Source organism: Zonotrichia albicollis, chromosome 23 (assembly GCF_047830755.1).
Source record: "Zonotrichia albicollis isolate bZonAlb1 chromosome 23, bZonAlb1.hap1, whole genome shotgun sequence".
NCBI lineage: Eukaryota > Metazoa > Chordata > Aves > Passeriformes > Passerellidae > Zonotrichia > Zonotrichia albicollis.
The window spans coordinates 5,041,410-5,064,311 of record NC_133841.1 but is presented as its reverse complement, the minus strand read 5'-3'; the positions used below and the strand labels follow the sequence as shown (position 1 = coordinate 5,064,311).

At 47.2% G+C, this 22,902-nt stretch overlaps 1 protein-coding gene across 1 annotated transcript in view; it reads right to left on the bottom strand.

The window, feature by feature from the left end:
• MYO1D (myosin ID) overlaps positions 1 to 22,902 on the bottom strand; it is a 172,532-nt gene that overhangs the window by 78,802 nt on the left and 70,828 nt on the right. Inside the window, exons 15-17 of the mRNA XM_074557944.1 lie at positions 22,054 to 22,220; positions 15,466 to 15,673; positions 1,404 to 1,627 (exon numbers count right to left, since the gene is read on the bottom strand). Of these exons, the coding sequence (XP_074414045.1) occupies positions 1,404 to 1,627; positions 15,466 to 15,673; positions 22,054 to 22,220 (599 nt within the window). The remainder of the gene's footprint in view (positions 1 to 1,403; positions 1,628 to 15,465; positions 15,674 to 22,053; positions 22,221 to 22,902) is intronic.

Sequence of the window (22,902 nt, the reverse complement as noted above, 5' to 3'; positions counted from 1 at the left end):
TCCAAGATGAACCAAAATGGTCACAAAATGCTCCACCAGTCATTGGGTCTCACACCTTTATAAGTTTTGGTCTAATAGCATATTGGAGTTAATTGTCCAATTCCAGCTTTAGCCCATGCAGTCCCATCCTTGTTTTTCTCTCTTCAGCCCACATTGTTTATGCTCTTGGGCCTGAGATTTGGATCATTTGTCCTTTGTGAAAAATGTGTATTTTATGATTGGCTTTTTGCAATTATCAAAATGAATATTACATGTGTTATGTTAGAAAGTTATGTTAGATTAATTTTTTTAGTAGTGTGTTAAATATAATTTTAGGTTATAACAAAATGTTAAAACAGAAACTATGCTATGGAAGATACTTTTAAAAGAAAGGACTCTCAGTGAGATAGCAGCCACAGGACACCTAAATCTTTCAGAGAAGGAGAATTTACTGCTCCATTATCAGAAGAAATGAACTTCTTCCCACTTTGCTCAACAATGAAGATGCCTTTAGGATTAAGAGGAAGAAGTTGTCAATGACCAGACAGAAGCCTGTGTTTGAATGGAATTTATGCATCATGTATGAGGTGTATGAATATGCAACAAGCTATTGCTTTTAAGGGTTAATCCTTTGTTAACGTGGTGTGATTGGTGAGGTTCAAAAGATGCCTTTCAACCTTGGGGGCATTGGGGCTATTCAGGTGTCATCTGTCCCCTGAGACTTCTCTCTCCTTACCTGGTGGGTGGGATCCCTACCCCTTCCCTGCCCCTCTCCCTGGGGTTAAAAGACACAGCAACGACGTGGTTCTTGTTCTGTTGGAGCTGTTGCTGCATTCAGAGGCCTGAGGGCCAGGAATAAAGCTCTGGATCCAAACCCTCCAGCAGAACTGATTCCTTTCCCTTCACCATCGCCTAAAGCCTCTCTGCCAGAGGAAAACCTGAGATCCTCCATGCCTGGACTTATCCCAAGTGCCAGCTGCAATATCCAGCTTAGCCAAAGGTGTCTCTGAGGTGAAACCACCACAGCTGCTGCCCTTGGTCAAGCAGCAAGGGCCAGACGAGCCCAGGTATGTCCCATCCACCTATATTGATATTTATTTCCAATATATTGGCACCCAACGTGAGGCAGCTCCACCCTGGGGATGGATCAGTCAGGGAAGAGACCCCTGAAGTGGCCCCCTCGCTTTTGCTGCAATATCCAGCCAGCCAAAGGTGTCTCTGAGGTGAAACCACCACACCTGCTGCCTTTGGTCCAGCAGCAAGGGTCAGATGAGCCCAGGAAGTTTCCATCTGGCAATAGTGGGATTTAATTCCAATATATCGGCGCCCAATGTGGGGCACAAACCCACGACCCTGAGATTAAAAGTCTCATGCTCTACCGACCATTTAATTCCAATAATCTTCCCCAGCAAACAGGGCCGTACCTGTGGTAGATGTTCTGCAGGGCCTCCTGGAAGCGGAGCAGCACCTTGGGCGGGGCGGGCCAGGGGATGGAGCGGCCGCGGTCGGGCAGGTCGCGCACGCCGCGGAAGCGCCGCAGGAGCTCGCGCAGGTGGGCGCGCACCTTGTGGCGCCGGTAGTGCCGCACGATGGTCAGCGCCGCCCGCGTCCGCCGGTAGCGCAGCCGGGCCAGCGTGCCCCTCCACACCTGCAGGGACACACAGCACGGTTGGTGGCTTTCCACACTCTTCCTGTGCTGCATGGATTTATAATTTTGTTTCGAGGGAAGGGACTTCCTCTGCCATCCTGTAAGCAGAGTGTAGGAGTGTCGGGGGGTAGGACAGTTGGGACAGATGGAGATGAGAGATCTCTGCAGCCAGGTTGTGGAATTTGGGGTTTATTGCAAAGGGTCTGGGTGCAGGGCCCTGCTGGGAGCTGCCAGCCACAGCTCAGAGCAGGCTGAGAGAAGAGAGGTGGAGAGAGGATGAGAGGATGAGAGAGTAAACGGGGTAAGAGCTAAGAGAGTGAGGTTCCCATTCTAATACAATAAATCTTCTTCTGTGCTGAATATTCTAATTCTCACTAACCAATCCAGTACAAGATACAAATCCTATAGCATTTACATCCAGCTTATAAGAATCATTACATTACCATACTGGGTTACATTTTAAACCCTAAAAACTCCTCTTTGGGCCCCTCCTGCCAAGCTGTAGGGTCTGCTCTGACCCTTGGGCCTGTCTGCAAGCAGAGGGTGTTGTTCCATCAAAAGGGGATCACCTTCAGCCAGCCACATCATTGTTTTCCAGTTGTTCAGTAACTGAGGAATCTCAAAGCTTGCTTTCATTTCAATCTCGCTGACAGTTTCCATATTCTCAAAATCTTTTGCCAGACAATCATATTTAAGGCTTTCCTGTTTCATCTTCCCCAACACAGAGGAAGTGACATTCCCTGGTATTCCCCAGGGATCCTTCCCCACCTGTACTCACCCTCCAACACAACCCACCAAGCAGAGGACTGTATTTATTTTTCCTTGCAGAATTGAACTGGAAGGATAACGAGCCTCCCTGCTCACCATTGTCCTGTCACAGACTTTATTTCCCTCTGAGAAAGATCCCACAGCACTGCTGGTGCACATCAAGCCTTCTATCTACAGAAGGATTAATTAACTACCCAAGGCTGTTTTCATCATGACAGTTGCTCTGTGAAGCTGATGTCAGAGGCTCTCCTGACAGCTTCACTGACAGTCCTGCCATGCAGCCCAGAAAAGCTCAGGCAGCAACCAGTGCAGAGCTGTGAGGGGCTGCTGCTCTCCATTTAAAGAGAAACACAGAGATTTTAGGTCCCAAACTCTTCAAAAGCACAGAACTCTGTTCTTTCAGCCTCTGTCAGAGTTCTCTCTCCTCGCTGTCCCTGTGGGAGATGTCTCCCTTTCCCTACAGACACAGCCCATGGAACTCTGGCTGAGCCTGGGCAGTTCTTCAGCACCCAGCACTTTATGGAGCATCAAATTCATCAGTGCGGCCCATTTCTGCTCTCACACAGCAGAACAGAGCCCAGACCCTGCACAATCCTGCCTACACAGAATCACAGCATTATAGAATGGTTTGGGTTGGGAGAGACCTGAAAGATCCTCCAGTGCCATGGCAGGGACACCTTCCACTGTCCCAGGGGGCTCCAAGCCCTGTCCAGCCTGGGATCCAGAGGCATTCCCAGCTGCTCTGGGCACCCTGTGCCAGGGCCTGCTCACCCTCCCAGGGAACAATTCCCAATATCCTGTCCAGCCCTGCCCTCTGGCAGTGGGAGCCATTCCCTGTGTCCTGCCCCTCCATCCCTTGTCCCCAGTCCCTCTCCAGCTCCCCTGGAGCCCCTTCAGGCCCTGCAAGGGGCTCTGAGCTCTCCCTGGAACTCCCCATTCTCCAGGCTGGCCATCCCTCCTGGTGGAAGGTGTCCCTGCCCATGGCAAGGGGTGGGACTGGGTGGTTTCCCTGTCCCTTCCAACCCCAGCCACTCTGGGATTCTGAGAACGACCCAAGGAGCTCCATGGCAGCCTCAGCCCCTGCCAGGGCTGCTCTCAGGGAGGTGTGGGAATAAAGAACATTTCAGAGGCTGAGGGAAGAGCTGGGGAAGCCAGGGAAGACATGGGACAGTGAAGGGAAAGGCAAGAGCAGGAAGCACAAAAGCCACAGCAGAAACTGAGCACAGCAACCAAACCCAGGGAGCTGGGACTGAGAATCTCATCCCTGTGTGCAGATAAAATAATAAACAACATGTTCCTTATTTATTTCTTGAGGCCATTAGACAGAGAGGAAGCAGCTCCCCCTGCACATGTGCTGTGCTCAGCAGTCACTCACCACACTCAGGTTCCACTGTGGTTTTGGTTTTAGCTCAGACCTGGTGCAGCTCAGCCATGCAAAGACCTCAGAGCTGCTGGGGAGCTCAAGGCCCAAAGCTTCCTGCCTAAACCAAGCTTGCAAAAGGCCTGGATTTCAGCCAAAATGTGTAAGGCTGGATTAAAGCTGACATCTCCCTGTCTGAGGGCAGAGCAGGCTCTGAAACTCTGAATTTGACAGAATCACCCACTAGGATCTAAAAACTGATCATCCAAAGAGTACTGGGGAAATTTTTTTAAAGAAAAGCCAAGAAGATTTGGATTGCTTGAGATAGTTAAGCATAGACTGAAGAGGCATAAAATGTACCTGTAAGGGATGTATGGACAACAAACAAAATCAAGTGGGCAAAACCCTACTGCCAATTTCTCCTTTTTGAATTTAGTAAGAACAGAAATGAGGAACAAAGGCCTCAGTGAACAATCCTTGGGTTTTACAGAGGATCTCAAGAAAAGAACACACACAGTAAATCCCTGTAAGCTGCTCAAGACTTTGCAGAGCCTCACTGCTGTCAGCTGTTCCCTGGACCATCTCAGACACAGAACAAAGTCTTGGTTTTGTTTCCTTAGGCTGGAAGCAGCCATGCTGTTGAGGGAAGTCTCTCACTGTGGTTACTTCTCCCACCAGTCAGACATGCCTGGAACAAAGGCTGGAACAGATTGCCCCCATGTTGGATCAGCTGCATCGCTGCAGAAATTGGCTTCACAGCAAGAGGTGTCACAATTGTACAAACACCGGCCTCCCAAATCCAATTATCCAGCTCAGACATGCCCCTGGCTACACACACAGCAAACCATTAATGAAAAGCATGTTCTCAAATCAAGTTGTCATAACTGGAGAACCCCCTGCCAGTGAGGACCTTCCATGGCACCACAGCAGTGCCTCAAAGGTGAGGAAACAAAGGGAAGGACAAACTTGTCCCAGGGAATGGGGGACAAATATTTTCTAAATTAACTGTTTTTCTGGCTTGGTGGTTTTCTTTTCCACTGCAGCTCAAAGAAGTCCCTCAGTAATGCTGAGCTGCCCCCTGGTCCCATGGAGCCTTCCAGAAACATGGAATGGTCAATCCTGGGGACAAGAGGAGGTGTCAAAGCAGAAACTTCCCTGTTGGGCAGCAGGACATCGATCAGACGAACAAGGATCACAGGATGGTTTGGATCTTAAAAATCATCCAGGTCCAACCATCTGCCTTGGGCAACCTTCCACTGTCCCAGGTGGCTCCAAGCCCCATCCAACCTGGCCTTGCACACTTGCAGGGATCCAGGGGCAGCCCCAGCTTCTCTGGGCACCCTGTGCCAATGCACTTCCAGAACAAGCAGCTCCAGGAGGCTCAAGTGTTCCTGCCAACTCACACCTTCCTCAGGTCTGAATATTGGGAGAGCTCTACCCAATGCACCTTTTCAGTTCATAACTCAAGAGCATTAAGCCCTGTAAAATCAAATTAAACAAAATTCCAGAGGGAACTTTACACAGCCTGTAACAGATTCTCCTGTTGCAAAGGTGCTGCTCTGTTGTGTGTTGGGGGCCAAGGAGGGCCAAACCCCAACAGAAGCATTTGTGCACGCAGGGTTCTGCTTCTCCCCTTTATGCCTCTGCACCCAAGGTAAGATCCAAGGGATTTTCATGCCCAGGACCAAAGGGATCCAGTAGATCATCCCTCAGGGATCTGACAGCCACAGGCACCTCAGAATTCCCACTTCAGTCCAGCCACATCCCAGCCAGCTGGGGGCATCACAACAGAGTAAAGCAGCCTGGCATGGCAGAGCCCTGTGCCATCCCTCCCACAGGCAGGAATAAATCCATGCTTCCCTCTCGCCCCTCCTGTGGCTTTCCCTGCTGGTTAACCTGATTTCCCATGGGAATGAGACTGAAGATCTGTCCCTGCCTGACCTCCTGAGATTGCCCTGACAGCTCCTGAATCCTGAGCCAGCTCCCAGCCAAGCTGACAGAGGAGCAGCAGCCTCCACGAGGCAAAGTCTCTTTATCTTTCAGGAAAAATCAGCCACAGGGCAGAAGGAGCCTGAAATCAGAGTGACATTGCTGGAACAGCTTCAGCTCCAGCTCCAGAGCCATCTGCCTCCCCAGATCCCAAATCCCACCCAGCAGACACAGAGCCACCCGCCAAGCACCACCGGCACAGGAGCCCAGGGGGGTCTGGCAGCATCCCAGAGGGATGGGGAGGTGGAAATGTGTGGGGGGCACGAGGGAGGATGTGGAGGATGCCCTGGCTCCTAAAGAACCAGTTTGACGGCAGTTTTCCAAGTGATCCCTCTGGAGCAGCCTCCAGGGCAGTGCCATTGATCAGAGCCCAGCCCAGGGACCCAGCAGGAGCAGAGGGACAGTCTGGCATCTTCAGGGTCCCCAGGATGAAGGAGGAAATGAGAATCTGACTCCATGTTCTTAGAAGGCTAATTTATTATTTTATGGTTATATTATATTATATTATATTATATTATATTATATTATATTATATTATATTATATTATATTATATTATATTATATTATATTAATTTTGGATAATATATTATATTACATATTATATATGATATATGATATATTATATTTTATATATTATGTATTATACGTCATATATTATGTATCATATGTATCATGTTTCATATATTATGTATAATATTATATTATAGAATGCTATAACTAAATGCTATAACTAAAACTATACTAAAGAATAGAGAAAAGATACAGACAAAAGGCTTAACAAGATAACAATGAAAAACTTGTGACTGCTTCAGAGTCTTGAAACAGCTGGACCATGATTGGTCATTAAGTAAAAACAATTCATATGTTGGATAAAAAAATCTCCAACCACATTCCAAAGCAGCACAATACAGGAGAAGCAATCAGATAATTTATTGTTCTTATTTTTCTCTGAGGCTTCTCAGCTTCCCAGGAGAAGAAATCCTGGTGAAGGGATTTTTCCAGAAAATATGAGAGGACAGGACAGGACATGGAGTGGATTGCCCCCAGGAGGAAAGCCCAAGGAGACTTCAGCCTGTGCTGATTCCTCATGTTCTGATTCCTCAAGGAAGGGCCCATGAGCAAACCACAGGCACAAGAGCAGAGACAATAATGATTATGTTGAAAATGGAAAAAAAAGGAGGTTTTGGGCTTAAAACCCCCCAAAGCACCATAAACCAAACAACAAACCCAACAACATTCCCCCATCCTGCTCCCACCCATGGTCTCTCCTCACCTCTTTCAATACCTTTGCTTTCTCAATGCTTTGTCCTCCTAAAATTCAGGGGAGGAAAAATGGAGAGGGCAATGGAAATCAGGACTGAAGGGCTGAGAGGGATAGAGAGAAAGGAAAAGGTTGGAAAACAAAGTCTGAACACAGCTCAAGCTCCTGACCATTACAAAGAATATTTATTTCTCCACAGCTGCTCCCAGTGAGGAAGTTCCTTGTTGCTCTTTCTTCACTCTCCAGAGACCTCTGCCAATCCCAGTGTTTTAAATGGGATGTTTCATAGAAACATCACCCATGGGATCCCAAACCCCAGCTGGAAGGGACCTTAAAGCCCATCCAGTGCCACCCTGCCATGGGCAGCTCTCACTGTCCCAGGCTGTTCCAAGCCCCATCCAACCCAGCCTTGGACGCTGCCAGGGATGGGGCAGCCTCAGCTTTCCTCCAGTCCCTTTTATCCTCTCAGTTAAGGCCAAACTCCTGGGGACACTAAAAGCTCCAGACCAAGGGATCTCCTCTTGCACAGTGTTCCAAGGGATGACCCCACTATTCCCAGTGCAGCAGCTGCCTTGGCAGCTTCTAAACCAGGGATTTGCACAAACAGCATTCAGCCAAAGCAAGAGACACATCCCAGCTTAAGGCAAGCAATGCCTTGTTTCCTAAAGAATATTTAATTCACTTGCTTTTGATTAAAATTTAATAAATTAAAATTCAGATGAATGGCAGGGGAGATCTAAACATACCTTTAGAATCAGTTTAAAAACCTCACTGAACTTCCAACAGAGTTTCTAAGATTAAAGAAACCTCACATCCAAGATCACATCCATCACCTCAGCAGAACATAAATGCTCCACACCCATCTATGCATTACAGCCTTGTCTGCAGACTGCAGGCTCTGAATGTGCAATGAAAAAATGAGAAAAAGGGAAGAAAGAAAGGAGAACAATTAAATGGGCCCTGCAGAGCACAGGGAAAGCCAGCAGAGCAGCCAGGGTGGGCCCAGGATGCAGCCTTGCCTGCACATCTCCCATGGAAAAAGGGATAATCTAGATTTGACCTAGATGCTGCAATCCCAGTGAGTGCAGAGCAAAACCCACACAGCTCCCAATCCAAACACATAAGTGAGCAAAAAAATGCCCAGGATTCAGCACACAAACCCAGCTTGGCTAAATTAAACCCCAGAGTGGTATTTTGGAGCAGTTTTGCATGGAACCCAAACCTAGGAAACTCCTCCATTCCTGCAGCACCACAAACACCTTCTCCCACCACCCTCCTTCAGCCCAGCCTGGACTGCTCCATCATCAATATTCCATCTGTCCCAAACCATGGTTTGCCCTCCAGGCAGCCCAGCTGGTGAGAATCAGAGAATTCAGGCAGGCAAGAAGCTCCTTGCTCAGTTTTGGAGGCTCTCACATGGGCAGGTTAATAAACATTAAATATTTGGCAGTGCAGAAGAGCTGCACGTGCAGCAGCCTTTGGGGAATCTTTCCATCTCCAGTGCCCCCAGCCCTGCCTGCTCCAGAGAGGCACCTCCCCACAGAGCTGGGCTGTGATGGAGGGGTCAGGATGGTATTTTGGAGCAGTTCTGCAAGGAACCAAACCTTGGGAAACTCCTCCATTCCTGCAGCACCACAAACACCTTCTCCCACCACCCTCTTTGGCCCAGCCTGGACTGCTCCATCACCAATATTCCATCTGTCCCATGGTTTGCCCTCCAGGCAGCCCAGCTGGTGAGAATCAGAGAATTCAGGCAGGCACAAAGCTCCCTGTTCAGCTCTGAAGGGTTATTGAATATTCAATATTATTTACATGGCAGTGCAGAGGAGCTGCACGTGCAGCAGCCTCAGGGGAAGGTTCCCATCTCCAGTGCTCCCAGCCCTGACTGTTCTAGAGTGATGTAGTGGCCCAGAGCTCACTGAGATCCAGGTTGTGCTCTGCCTTTTCCTGCTTTGAGTAAATGTGGATCCAATCAAGGGTTTAAATCAAACGCTCCCTGTTGTCCCACATCACCTCAGAGCTGCTGCATCTGCTCAGAGCTGTTTTTTCTCTTTCCACATAAATCAGCTGAACAATGTTCATTCTATTGCTTTGCTTAACAGCAACAACATTCCACAGGCTGGGAAGAGAGAAGGGTCCCACTCTGAGATTAATTAGCTGGCACTAACAAGAGCCTGTTCAATAATGAATATAAAAATCACCAAAGGAGCCGTGCTCCAGCAGCTCCCAGGTGTGGATGCAGCCACATCTCAGCTCCAGGTTCCTCCTGCAGCTCAGCCAAGGCTGCAGCAAACACTCCTTGTGCTCTGGGACAGGGATGAGATTCCCAGCCCTGGGAAAGCTCCCAACTATTCCCCCACAAGGAGCTGCTGGTCCTTGGGTGCCCTTTGTGCTGTTCCATGGGCCTGAAAGGGCATCTTGTTAATCCAGGAACCCCAGAATCTCCTGAAGGAATTGTGCTTTTTGCCCTTTTTTACACCACTCTGGCAGCTCTGCCCCAGCTCAAACAGGCTTAAAGACACCTTGAGGTGCAGCAGATCAGAACCTTTGGAAAGGTGGAAAGCTCAGGCACAAGAAAAGCTCATTCCCTCCCACGATAACAATGTGGAAGCATCAGCAGCAAGGGCTCAATCTGCTCTTCCCAATTTGCCTGTGGAGCACCTGGATGAGCATGGAAAAAAATCCTCTGCAGCTGTGAAAGGCAGAGAGAGAAGCTGGAATGATTTACAAGCTTTTGAGCCACCAAAGGTTGGTTTAACCAACTCATCAGAGCACAAATGTTCTGTCTGATGCTGGCAAAAGGTTCAGGGAAGAGTTTGGGCTTTTCTTTGTGTTTTGTTTTTCCCCACCTGTATTGGAAATGCTAAGCCAAGCTTTAAGGTGGCTCCAACAGCCATGAAGCTCCAGGTGACCCAGCTGGGACGGCAGACCCTGGGACAGGCTGTTTCCCTGCTCTCCATACTCTATTTTACACAGTGGTGCACACTCACAGCACCCCCTCTCCTCCTCTCTTGCTCAGCAATAATGGATATTTATGCTTATTTAGGTTACAGATTATTTCCACAGCATTTCCTGGAGCAGAAGGACATCAAGAAAATATCCAGGTGTCTCCAGGTACCTGCCACTGAAAGGGCAGGATCCAGCTCTCCTGCTTTTCCCCCACAAGTTCCCATTTTTGCCATTCCTCTGAGGAAAAAGGCAGCTGAGCCATTGTGGGGCTAAACTGACAGAAATTCTCTCTTTTCTTTCATGTTTTTGGTAAGAGGTAAAGCATTTTTTAAATGCTTTAGCATTTTCTGGGGTGGGCAGGGTGGATGTTTCTGCCTCAATGCCTTCCCTGGAAGCAGGCAGGGATGCTCCCAGCCCAGGGAAGGGGAGCAGCATGGGAGGAGCTGTGGGATCAGAGCCAGCTCTTCCTCCTTCCCTGCACCTGCTCCTGGCAGCTCCCAGACCCTGCTCCTCAGGAAGGAGCCACAGCATCTCCTGCCACAGCTCCTCCCTGCCAGAGCCTCTCCAGATCACAGCCTGGATATCAATCCATGTGGCATTATGGACCTGCTCCTGCTGATGGATAGCCTGGAGTCCAGAGGCAAACCCACTCCATCCATCCCGTCTGTCTGGGTCACTGGCCCAAGCCCCACTGGCTGCTTCTGTCCCTCCATAACTGTTGGGAAGGATGAAAGTTTGACAAGAAAGTCTCACAGACGCTTGGCAGAAAGATTTTTAAATGTTGAGTCTGATGAAGGAATAGAGATGGAAGCAAGTTTTGATAGAGAAGTAAAAAATTGCTGAGCCAGCCTCACTGGATAACCAAGGAGGCAAAGGGTGTGTTAGTTAGAAGGGGTTTTTATGAATTAGAGCAAAGGACAAACCCACCCCAAACAAGAAGATGTTTTTACCAAGCAGAAGGATAGCACAGGCAAACAAGTAGAAAAAAGGTCTCAGAATTTTCCACTGCAAGAAAACTGAAAAACAACTTCCAGCTTAAACTGTGATGTACTGACTTTTAGTGACTGGAGAACAGTAACATGAATATGGCAATTACAGTAGTTATGATAGGCTAGAGATAAAAGTTAAGGTATAGATTGGTTCTACTGTATGAAGATGCTCAGCAAAGAAAAGTAAATAATGCATTGTAACCTAAACTAAGGGTCTGCAGGCCTGCCTGCAGCTGGGGCTGACAGCTGTAGGCACAGCTCTGTCACCCACAGAGACCCTGGACTGCTGTAACATCTTGGATGGAATAAACTGCATTTTGGATACAATAAACTGCATTTTGGATACAATAAACTGCATTTTGGAGAGCCACCTGGAGTCCTGCATCTCTCATTCAGGCTCTTCTTACACATAACCTGTCAGGAAACACCTCCTGTGTCCATGGAGGAGCTTCCCCGTGTGCCTGAGGCTTCCCTGTGCCCTGAGCTCCCAGGGCTGGTGGGGCTGGAGTGGGAAGGTGGCACAGGGAATGGTGATGACATGGAATGATGACACATGTGAAAAATGCATGTATTTTATGATTGGGTTTTTGCAAATATTCAAATGAATATTATATGTGTTGTGTTAGAAAGTGATGCTGTATTAATTCTCTTAAGTACTGTGTTAAATATAGTTTTAGAATGTAAAAATTGTTAAAATAGAAATGATGCTATGTAGGATACTTTTTCTAAAGAAAGGACTCACAGTGAGATAGCAGCCACAGGACACCTGAATCTTTCAGAGAAAAAGAATTTATTGCTCCATTATCAGAAGAAATGAACTTCTTCCCACCTCAAAGGTGCTGTTAGGATTCAGAGGAAGAAGTTCTGACCACTCAGAATCCTGTATTTGAATGGAATTTTTGCATCATGTATGAAGTGTATGAATATGCAACAGGCTGTTGCTTTTAAGGGTTAATCCTCTGTTCATGTGGGTCTTTTTCAGGCTCATGATGCCTAGGAAAAGGTACCCAGACATCTGCAACTCTTTGTTTTTATTGTCTCATATTGTCCTCATTCAATTTGTCCAAATTGTTATTACTCTAATCGCGTTACTATTTTTTTAAAACCATTTTATTACTATTAAACTTTTAAAAATTTCAAAAACAAGCGACTGGCGTTTTTCACAGCACAGAATGGTGACACCTCGGCTCTGCACTGCTCTGCCTGCAGGCTGGGCAGGGTTGCCATGGTGATGGCAGCTCCCGAGCCTCTGCAGAGCCCAGCTGGGATGCCCAAGGACACCTCGGGATGCCCAGGGCACATCCCAGGGCCGGCCCTGCCCCCGCGGCCGGGCTGTGTCCCAGCAGGGCTGGGCTGCACTCAAGGACATTCCTGCTGCTCCCCTGCCAGGCAGGAAGATTTCAGGAGTGATTTCCATGTGCAGCTGTGCCGGGCTGATAAAATGCCACGGAAATGTGGCAGTAAATTACAGTGACAGCAGCCATCATCTGCAGAGCCCGCACGTGCCGCCTGCCCGGGCTTTCTTCCCCGAACAAAGCTCTGCTCTGCACAGCTAATGAGCCTGTGGGAGCCTTTCCAAGGGCAGCAAAAGCAGCACAGCTTCATGGCAGCTTTTTTTTTTTCATTTTTATTTGCATGATTAACACAGAGCTGTTCTATTTGCATTCAGGGTGATAATCACAGAGCTGGCAGGAGCACAGGTACAGCAAATAAACCCTAAAGCAGCACATGAAGCAACCTCAGCTGGGGCTCCTGGAGTGACCCTTTGGTGTGATGTCCCTGTGCCATATGGGGTTTGTGACACTGGACACAGCTCTCACTTGCTGAATTCTCCTGGAGCCAGCAAGTTGCCACGGTTAAATCACATCACATCTGCTCACTGACTGTGATGGGGCAGAAGGAAAATTACAGCCTGGGATCTCACTGACATTTTGCCATGGAAAAAAAAGAAGCCTGAAAGATAAATCTAAAGGTGAAGACATCCCAGAGATATGGAACAAAAGAAAGTAAAATTATCTATTTAAACTAGAAGTCAGTTTTAATTCAATTGAACCAAACTGGTAAGCACCATTACACAAAGGCAGCAGCCCTGTTGGGAGGGTTAAGGGTCACTGGATGATGAAGCTCTCCAGATAATTTGAGTCCCTTCTGGAGAGCCTCGTGATTTGCAGAGCCACAGAATACACATCATTAAAAAAAGAGCTGCTAAATGTGGATTCTTTCACTTACACCCATTCCTGTGCAGAGGAAAACACCCCTGGGCCCCAGGCTGGGATCAGCTGCTCTCACATCTGTCACACAAGTGCCCATTGTCACCACACCACATTTCATCTCCTCTTGTCTTCTCCTTTTCCTAAATTACAATTTGAGGAACTCCAATGCAACAGAAGGCTGAGTTATTTAAAAGAAAAGCAAATCCTTCTAGATGTGCTCACAGTTTGTCTCCCTCAGCCTTTGATGCTCACAGGCAAAACTACAGCAGGAAAAAAGAGCAAGAATTAAATTTCCCTGGGAGTTGTTAATGAACAATTGAAAGCAAGTTGAGAACAGAAATGACAGGCAAAATTGCCTTGATGCTTTCAGAGCTCAGAGAAGGCCTCATCAGATCCCTCCTCGATGATTTTTGATTTTTGATTGTACCTTTTCCAGCACTGCCCAGCCCCATCTGCCAGCAGCAGAGCCAGGGAGGGATCCCAGCCAGGGCTGGAGCAGAGTTAGCAGGAAACAAAAATACACTGAAAATGGAGACAAAGTCAAGCTTTTGTCAGGTAGATATAACACTGTACAAGGTCTCTAATCCATACCTACAGAAACCAGCTCAACACCTTCTCTTAATAAGCATTTAATAAGAATTTAATGATTCATTGTTTTTGGTTTAGCTGTGAGTTCCAGGACTCTGGAAAGCTCCTCTGCATCCCCTTGCCAGCACCAAGAACCTCCAGTGAGTGAAAGCAGAGAGGGCTCAGCTGCAGGGAAGGAGCTCCAGGAGGCCACCCAGATTTCTCCAGAGCCCTCAGAACCTTGAACACTGGAGAAGGAGTTTGTCTTTTATGATCCTTTATGAGGTAAGTTAGAACTCCCTGGAGATTTAACACAGAAAAATAACAAAAAGATGCCTCCATGTCCTGCTCCACTCCTCAGGTAGAGTCATGTTGGTGCCTCCCACCGCAGGGAGAGCAGGACACAGGGCAGGGAGGTTTGTGAAGCCACAGGACAACGTGCACCAGCATTTTAATTTCCATCATTTCTGCTGATTGTGGCAACAAGGAAACCTCCAGAAGGTGTAGAAGTTATTCTACCTGATGCCACACAAACCCACTGCAGAAATCCCTTTGTGGAGCAAAGGAGTTGATCCATTACACCTAAGCAGGCTATTGACCTTCCAGAGGCAAAAAAATCCTTTGCCCTGCTGTCTTTGACGCTGAGCCCACTCCAGATCCCAGCCCAGACAATGTAATTCTGGAGCTGGCAGCAAACTCACAGAACTGACAAGCTGCTGTTCAAATTGTGCCTCTCACTGGATTTATCTGAAGGAGGAGCTTGGAGTCACTGAGCCATGATCTGCTCCCACAGCAACACAGCCTGGGGCTCTGAAATTATTCTCCAATTTCCAAAAAGGTCACCCCTCAATTGCTCCCTGGTTTCATGTGAAAGCTGGAGTCACCTGGGAGCAAGCAGTCCCCTCTGCAGCGTTGTTCCACAAGGAGCTCATTAGCTCACCCTGGGTTAGAGCTGTGGCCCTGGGACCTCCCTGAAAGCATCCAAGGGGCTCCAGGCAGGAAATTCCTCCCTAGAAGCCCTGGTGAGCACGGGGGAAGCACAGTTAAGGATGCAGGAACATCTCCCAGGGGCATGGGAGCCCCAAAGATCAGCCCAAGAGAATAAACCAGATGGAAAAGTGGAAGGAAAGTAGGAGAAGATGTTGAGAGTCCAAGGAAGCTCAGCACCACTACATGCTCAGAACAGGGAACAAAGCATGAACCACAAAGCTCAGAGAAAGGCAGGGCCTGCACCCTCCACAGCCTGAGCTTGGCCTTTCCAGAGAAACTCACTGCACACAAAACGTGCAGAATTCCCTCCTAAGGACAAACCATTCAAGAGAACAACCCTGGACTTGATTATCCTGGTCAAACTGATTGGGTTTCCAGAGAGACCTCGGTGGGCTGGAGGAAGAATGTTCTAGATAAGAAATAATAAACAACCTTGAGAATGAGAACAGAAGAATCCTGACTCCTTCTTCGGTTGCTGGGCTGGGAAAAGAGACTTGTATGTGTTTCAGAGTCACTCTGAGCAGCAGAGATTCTGAGAAAGGATTTTTCAGAAAATTTGATAGTGATAATGAACAAACTTTTAGGTACTACAGCTCCCACCACACCAAGGCTCCAGAGAGCACCATGGAAAGAGCCCTAAAAATACCCAGCAGCAACCAAATCTGGAATCTGTGCAATAACTGAGGCAGAAAGGAGAGCAAGGGTGGTTTAAAGAGCTTGAGCTGAGTTTATGGGGCAGTGGAAGCTTTACCTTCTGCAGGAAGAGGACGATCCTGACGAGCATCTTGGCGTGCAGCTCCTCCAGGGTGAAGAGCGTGCGCGGCGTGCGGATGAAGAGCTTGGTCTTGCCGTAGGCCACGTCGTGCTGGAAGCCGTGGCACTCGATGAGCTTCCTCACTGCCTCCTTGTCTGAGGGCAGGTCGTGGTTGGGCCAAGTGAATTCTGAGATCATCTTGTACCTGCAGTGAAAAGGGACCATTTACAAATGTGAGCTTGTTGTTCCAGATTGCAATGCAAGATGTTTTCCATTACCATCTGTGTGGCAGATTGCCTTTGTCAAGTGGGCAGTTTACTTTATCTCTCCCTTTGAGTGACCACATTCACACCTCCCTGGGAGGGGACATTGCTGATAACAGCTATTGAATGTCCCTGCATGGCTGATAAGAACTGTAACATCCCACTGGGAGATGTGAGCCCAGGGGGAGGAGCCAAGCATTGCTACCCAGATATAATCCAGAGGTTCTGAGACACCAGCACGGCTTCTGCACTGGATTCCCCAGAGGAGCAGCAGCTGCCTCTTCTTTCACTGGATCTTCAGAGGAAGAATCCATCCTTCTCTGCAGATCCCCCTTGCTCCAGCAAAACCACATCTGATACTTCAAGAAAACTGCAGCCACAATTCCAATGGCACTGCCACCAACACCCCACAGGGTGTCAGGTTGGGTTCTGACTCTGTCAGTGTTGTTTTGCAGTGTTGTACTGCATTGTTTATTTTGTCCTTTTATTTTTTTCCCTTCCCTATTAAAGAACTGTTACTTCCTGCTCCCATATTTTTGCCTGAGAACCCCTTAATTTAAGATTTATAGCAATTTGGAGGGGTGGGAAGGGTTTACATTCTCCATTTCAGGGGAGGCTCCTGCCTTCCTTAGCAGACTCCTGGCTTTCCAAACCAAGACAGTTTGCCAGCAAGGTGCTAGAGAAGGGCAAAATTCAACTTGTTTTAGAAAAAAATTATCAGTTAAATTGTAATAAAACTGAATATAGATAGAAGAGTCTGAAGAAATCCTTGCACAGATTTATTCCAGTTCTGCTCCAATTAAGCAAGCCATCTTGCAAAAACCATGGGTTCCAACTCTGGTATTCCAAGACACAGCACTCACACACAAACCAGGCTAAAAACAAGCCCAGTTCTCAAAGCCTAAGATACATCTGATCTGAACATCTTTTGAAAAGAAAATAAACACCCATACACTGCATTACCTAGAGTTTTAAACCAGGGTTTATAGAGAAAATCCAGGTACTATTTATGGCAATCTGCATTAATTCATGGCAACATGGAAAGCTTCTCTGTACTATGGTGTTCTGGTTTTGAGTAAAACTTCCAGAAACAACTTTCAGGCTTTCCTACAGAGGATTTCTTGAATCATGAACCTTAAAATACAAGGAAAATTACTAAAGAAAAGGCATGATTTTGTGACATGCTGCAGAATAATACTGGGAGGAGCTCAATCCATCAGCACTGAACTGATGCAAGGAAACAAACTCAGCATTGGCCTCCTGCAGATTTGTCCCATTTTTCACACCTTCAGTATCCAATTTTAATTTTTGTTTGCGTACATTTTGTTTGGTTTGGGAATTTTTTTTTTGAAGGAAAGCTTTGTTTTGTTCACATTCTGCATGAAAAACCACCTGCAACCAATTGCTTTGTCAGAAAACCTGAATTTAAAAATTCTGCAAATAATTTTTTTCTCGTGCATCGCTTTGGGAATAATTTTTAACAAACTGTGTCACACTTTCCCCCACAGCAGAGCTTTGGCTGCCCAGTCTGTGCAAACACTGCCTGTAACTGTGGGTCAGTCATTCCTCCCATCCTCACTCTTCAAACTCCATTTTCCAGCACAGAGAAATGCAGACTGGACCTAAGACATCTACAAATCAAACCTGAAGAGTCGAGATCAGCCAAGCTCTGTAAGATTTACCAGCCCAGGAAATGCTGATTAGGGGAACAGGCGTTTGCAAAAAGCAACAGTGAATTTTCTGCATAAGATTTATGGACATAATAAGAGGTGAAATAGACATTTTCCCTGGAATGGAACTTGCAGCCGTGTTCTAAATAAAACAGGAACGAAGCGAGCTCAGCCACTTCACACTTCAAAGCCCCCGGCCAAGGCAGGCATCAATCTCAAAGCTTCAGAGCTCTCAGCTCTCAGTTACACTTAAAAGGCCTCACAATCCCCCTTTCCCTGGGAGCAGCATGGCAGGAGGGAACAGCCTCAAAGAGCCTGAATGGAAACACATCCCAGCGCCCATTCATTCATGAATTAGCCTTTGGAAGGGGGGAATGGAGGTGCACACTGTGCTCAGGCAGGGAACACCATCCCCAGGGGTTACAGGGATCTCACTGATAAATAAACAGGATTAAAAACCTCCCCTCAGACTCCCAGGAGAAGATTTAGCACGTGCTGGCAAAAGCATTGCTGCTCTCACACACACACAGACATCAGTGCTGCACACTGGATCCTCCGCCCTGCTCTCATCAGGAACATGTTCCTGAAACAATTCACTCACTGGAAACATCTCTCACCTCCAGACAGTTCTGTTAGGAAAAAGAAAAAATAAAAGAGCAAAGCAGTGGCAGTGCAACCCCCTCGAGCTGGGAACAAGGCTGGGAAACAGGCTCAGACCCAGGCTGTGGATCAGGTTTGGATCCAGGCTATGGATCAGGTTTGGATCCAGGCTATGGATCAGGATCAGATCCAGGCTGTGGATCAGGATCAGATCCAGGCTATGGATCAGGATCAGACCCAGGCTCTGATCAGATTCAGACCCAGGCTATGGATCAGGATCATACCCAGGCTGTGGATCAGGATCAGACCCAGGCTATGGATCAGGATCAGACCCAGGCTGTGGATCAGGATCAGACCCAGGCTATGGATCAGGTTTGGATCCAGGCTGTGGATCAGGATCATACCCAGGCTATGGATCAGGTTTGGATCCAGGCTATGGATCAGGTTCAGACCCAGGCTATGGATCAGGATCAGACCCAGGCTGTGGATCAGGATCAGACTCAGGCTATGAGCCAGGCCTGCCCCATCAAGGAGCTCAGGAGAGCAGGGATGTCACAGCACCAAAACCCCTCCTGCTCCTTCCCACAGGCATTAAATGGCCCCCTCCCTCCCAGGCACAGCAGGTGGAACATCCCAGCTGTCCCTCTGTTCCCATTGTCCCCATGAGTGTCACACAATGCCACCAACTCCTTCCCTGCAGCACAGGGCACGGCCTGGATGCCACAGCCACTCACAATCCTGCTGCTAATTATAGCCAGGCAGGGTCTGGAATAAATCTGCTCCCTGACACCACAGCCCTGCCCCTCTCCTGCCTGCAGGTCCCCACAGCTCCCAAGGTCACTCAGACATGGAACACCCCTTCAAACACCTTTGTTTCTCCTTCCCCTCTGTAACACCCTATGGAAACACCCCACAGGGATGAGGCTGCTCCTGACTCCAGGAGTCATTTCCCAGCCCAGCTCTCCTAAGAACCAGGATTTCTGCAAGCCAATAAATGGTGAAGCTTTAATGAACAATTTTGGGTGTGCAGCTGCAGCTGGGCCTCACTGTCCCTTCCCAGCCTGCTGTTCACAGCTCTCAGTGTCGATTCCCAGCTATGTCTGACATGGCCTGGAATAGGCATATGGATGCCTCTGTGTGGAAAGGGTTGGATTACACTCACAAACCCCTTCCTGAAACCCAATCAGCTTTTTTTTTAATGGTAATTTATAGATTAACCCCAGAGAATGCACCCCATCTGTGTAAGTACCATGTGTGTCACCCAATTGGATGATGCCATGATCACAGGAAGGGACAGCCTGTCCTGGTCCAACAGAAAATACTTCAAATTGGAAAGGGCAGCCTGGCTTGCAGAGAGCTCAAAGGAAAGTTTTCTTTATCCAAGGAAAGCTTGAGAAGGACATTTATAATGGTCTTAACTGTGCTTCACTTCATTCCCTTCTGAGAGAGAGGAGATATCACCTACCTTACAGGATTTAGGGCTAAATATCAACAAACTCTTCTCCTACAGAAAGAGAAGGTTTTTTTTCTGGTTTTATTTTTCTCCTTTTTTTAATTTAGAAAAGCCATTGCAGATCAGCACCACACACACACACACAGAGTGTCTGATCCCTCACTCTGGATATCAAATCCCACTCCAGGGCTGGGCAAGACTCCTGTTCCAGCACTGAAAAGCTGAAGCAGTTGCCATGTGCTGGTTTGGTTTCCTGGCTGCAAACACTGCAGGGCTGGAGCTCACAGGAGCTCATCAAACATTCATTAAAAACAAACCAGCTGTTTATATTAATAGCAAATACACAAATCTTAAGAGTAAATTGTAATGGATTCCACATGTGAGGTGAAAGGACACTCTATCCACTGCAGAATGGTTCAGGAAACTGAACTCCAGTGCTGCAGACTGGATTTAGAAAGACAGAGCCTTTCATTCTTCCTTGGGTACTATGATTTATCCAGGCAAATCTCCACTGTGAACAGCAAAAGATCTTTCACCAGCACTTTGTTTCTAACTCATGACATCCCACCTGCTTGGATAGTTTAATTTTTTTTATTCTCACCTGATTCAATAACAGAACAAAAATTCCATTCACTGTTCCATCAGAGCAGGTTGAACTTGCAGGGCCCATATTAATTTAGTGGAGCCTTAAGACAAATTTCAATCTAAAACATGTCATTTATCACATGTCTGGTAGGAATTACGAGTGCAAGAAGAATCAAAACCACATTTAATGGGGTCATGATACCATCCCCCTGTCCAGACTTTCTATTTTAAAATCCAGGGGTTTTTCCCCACATAATGTCACCACGCACCATTATGTGCTCCCCCAGACACAGCACCTCTTGCTGCAACAATTAGCAACAATTCAGAGAGAAAACAGCAGTTAATTAGCTCAGGTTTTAGGGTGATACTCAGGGGAAGCTCCTCATTACACATTCCCCCTACAGATTAACACAGACAGTGAGTTTCAGCAGAGTTGAGCCTGAGCAGTGCAAGCGCCTCAGCAGAGCATAACCAGAGAGGCCACCTTGGCACCAGAGCACCCACACTCCTGTGGGATCTGTTTCAGCCTATCCAGGAGCTGATTTAAACCAAGCACAGGAGCTGGGCAGTGCCTGCCAGTCTGTGGCATTCACATTCTATGAACAGAGAGAGAAAATTCTCCCTCACAGGATTTTTCCTGGAGAAGCACAGAGAGGAGAAGAGAAAACCAATTCTTATCTCTGCTTGCTGCTCCTGTTGTTTTTGCACACGTGGAAGGTGTTATGAAGATTGGTTACCTGGAGTGATTTGTCAGTTGGATTCTGCTGAGGATTGTTTTGTTTCCTTGGCCAATTGGGGAAAAAGCTGTGTTCTGACTGTCAGGAGACAGTCATGAGTTTTCTTTAATATGTAATTATAGTATAGTATAGTATAGTATAGTATAGTATAGTATAGTATAGTATAGTATAGTATAGGATAATATCTCTTTAATATAGTATAGTATAATGTAATATAATATTTCTCTTCACAGAGAAAAGCAAGGCACAATTCTTCCCAAGAATATTTCTGGGTTTCACATACTCTGAACCTCAGAGAAAGGAAAAACTATTCTGATCTCATTTGCTGTGCCTGTGTTGTGCCAAAGTAGAATGCAATATGGAGATTGTTCACCCACAGTGATGGTGTTTGGGTTCCTTGGCCTATTAGGGCCAAGTGTGTAGCCCCACATTTCTCTTCACAGAGAAAAGCAAGGCACAATTCTTCCCCAGAATATTCTTATCTCATTTGCTGTGCCTGTGTTTGTGCAAAAGTTGAATGCAATATGGAGATTTTTTACCCACAGTGATGGTGTTTGTTTCCTTGGCCTGCCAGGTGTGTGTGTCTGTGTTGGGAGTGTTGGCTGACAGACATGGGATGCTGTGCAGTGTGTGCAGAGTTGAGTGCTTGGCAGATTCAGTTTAGATGTAATGCAACATATTATAGAATAATATAGTATAACAAAGTAATTAATTAGGCTTCTGATAAGATGGAGTCCTCCTCATAATTTCTCCCTGCCACTGAGAAATAATACTAATACTAATACTAATACTAATACTAATACTAATACTAATACTAATACTAATTTATTATCTTAATTTATTATACATAATAATATATATGCATAATTTATTATATATAATAATATATAATGATGATGTATTTCAATAATAATACAGTTTTAACAATGCATTTGTTCAGCCTTCTGAACCAATGGATTCAGCTGCCAATCCCTCCCTAGATCTGAACCAATGGATTCAGCTGCCAATCCCTCCCTAGGACTGGAACCAATGGATTCAGCTGCCAATGCCTCCCTAGATTTGAACCAATGGATTCAGCTGCCAATCCCTCCCTAGATTTGAACCAATGGATTCAGCTGCCAATCCCTCCCTAGATTTGAACCAATGGATTCAGCTGCCAAGGCCTCCCTAGATCTGAACCACTGGATTCAGCTGCCAATGCCTCCCTAGGACTGGACCACTGGAGTCACTCCCAGCTCAGGGGCTCTGTGTTTCTCTGCAGGCAGGCCCTGTCTCACCTGTGCAGGAACTTCTCGTAGCTCTGGCGGTAGGCGAAGCCGGCGCGCCGCACGCGCACGTTCTCCAGCAGCCCCAGGTACTCCACCTGGTGCCGGCAGCGCTCCTCGTCAAACAGCTGAGGGGACTTCTTGTCGTTGGGCTTGATGCAGCGCACGTAGTAGGGCTCCTGGGGACAGAGGAGAGCAGTGTCACCCTGGCAGACACCCTGTGTGGGACACAGCCCTTCCTGCAGCAGCTCAGCCCACCACTTGTGTTTTAACCTGCTCAGCACAACCAGGTTAAAACAGAAGTGACAATAACGGTGTTTAAGGAAAGTCTGGGTGTGGCGCTCAGCGCCATGGTCTGGGTGACAAGGTGGTGTCACAGACATCTTTTCATAAAAATCCTTTCTTTAGGATTTTTCCCCCTTCTGAGAAGCTGTGGCCTCAGCAACAAAATGTAAACAATGGTTATCTGCTGCTGTGGGATGCAACAGGTGCATCTGGGATTGGTCTTGGGTGAATGGTTGGATTTACTGACCACTCATGGCAGAGCTAGGTCTCACACTGTGCTGAGACACAGACCTTTGTTTATTCCTTCCTTTTCTATTCTTAGCTTCTGAGAACTTTTCTCTCTATTCCTTTTAGTATAGTAATAATGTAATATATATCATAACCTAATAAACCAAGCCTTCTGAACATGAGGTCAACATTCTCGTCTCTCTCTTCACCCTGAAGACCCTTGCAAGCCCTGTAGCAAGGTGGTGTGACGGTGTTCACAGGATGAGGGAAGAGATGATTTTGCAAGACAAAAACCCCAACACATTCTAGTTCTCTGAGCATCTCATGCAGCCAGGGCACTGCAGTTCA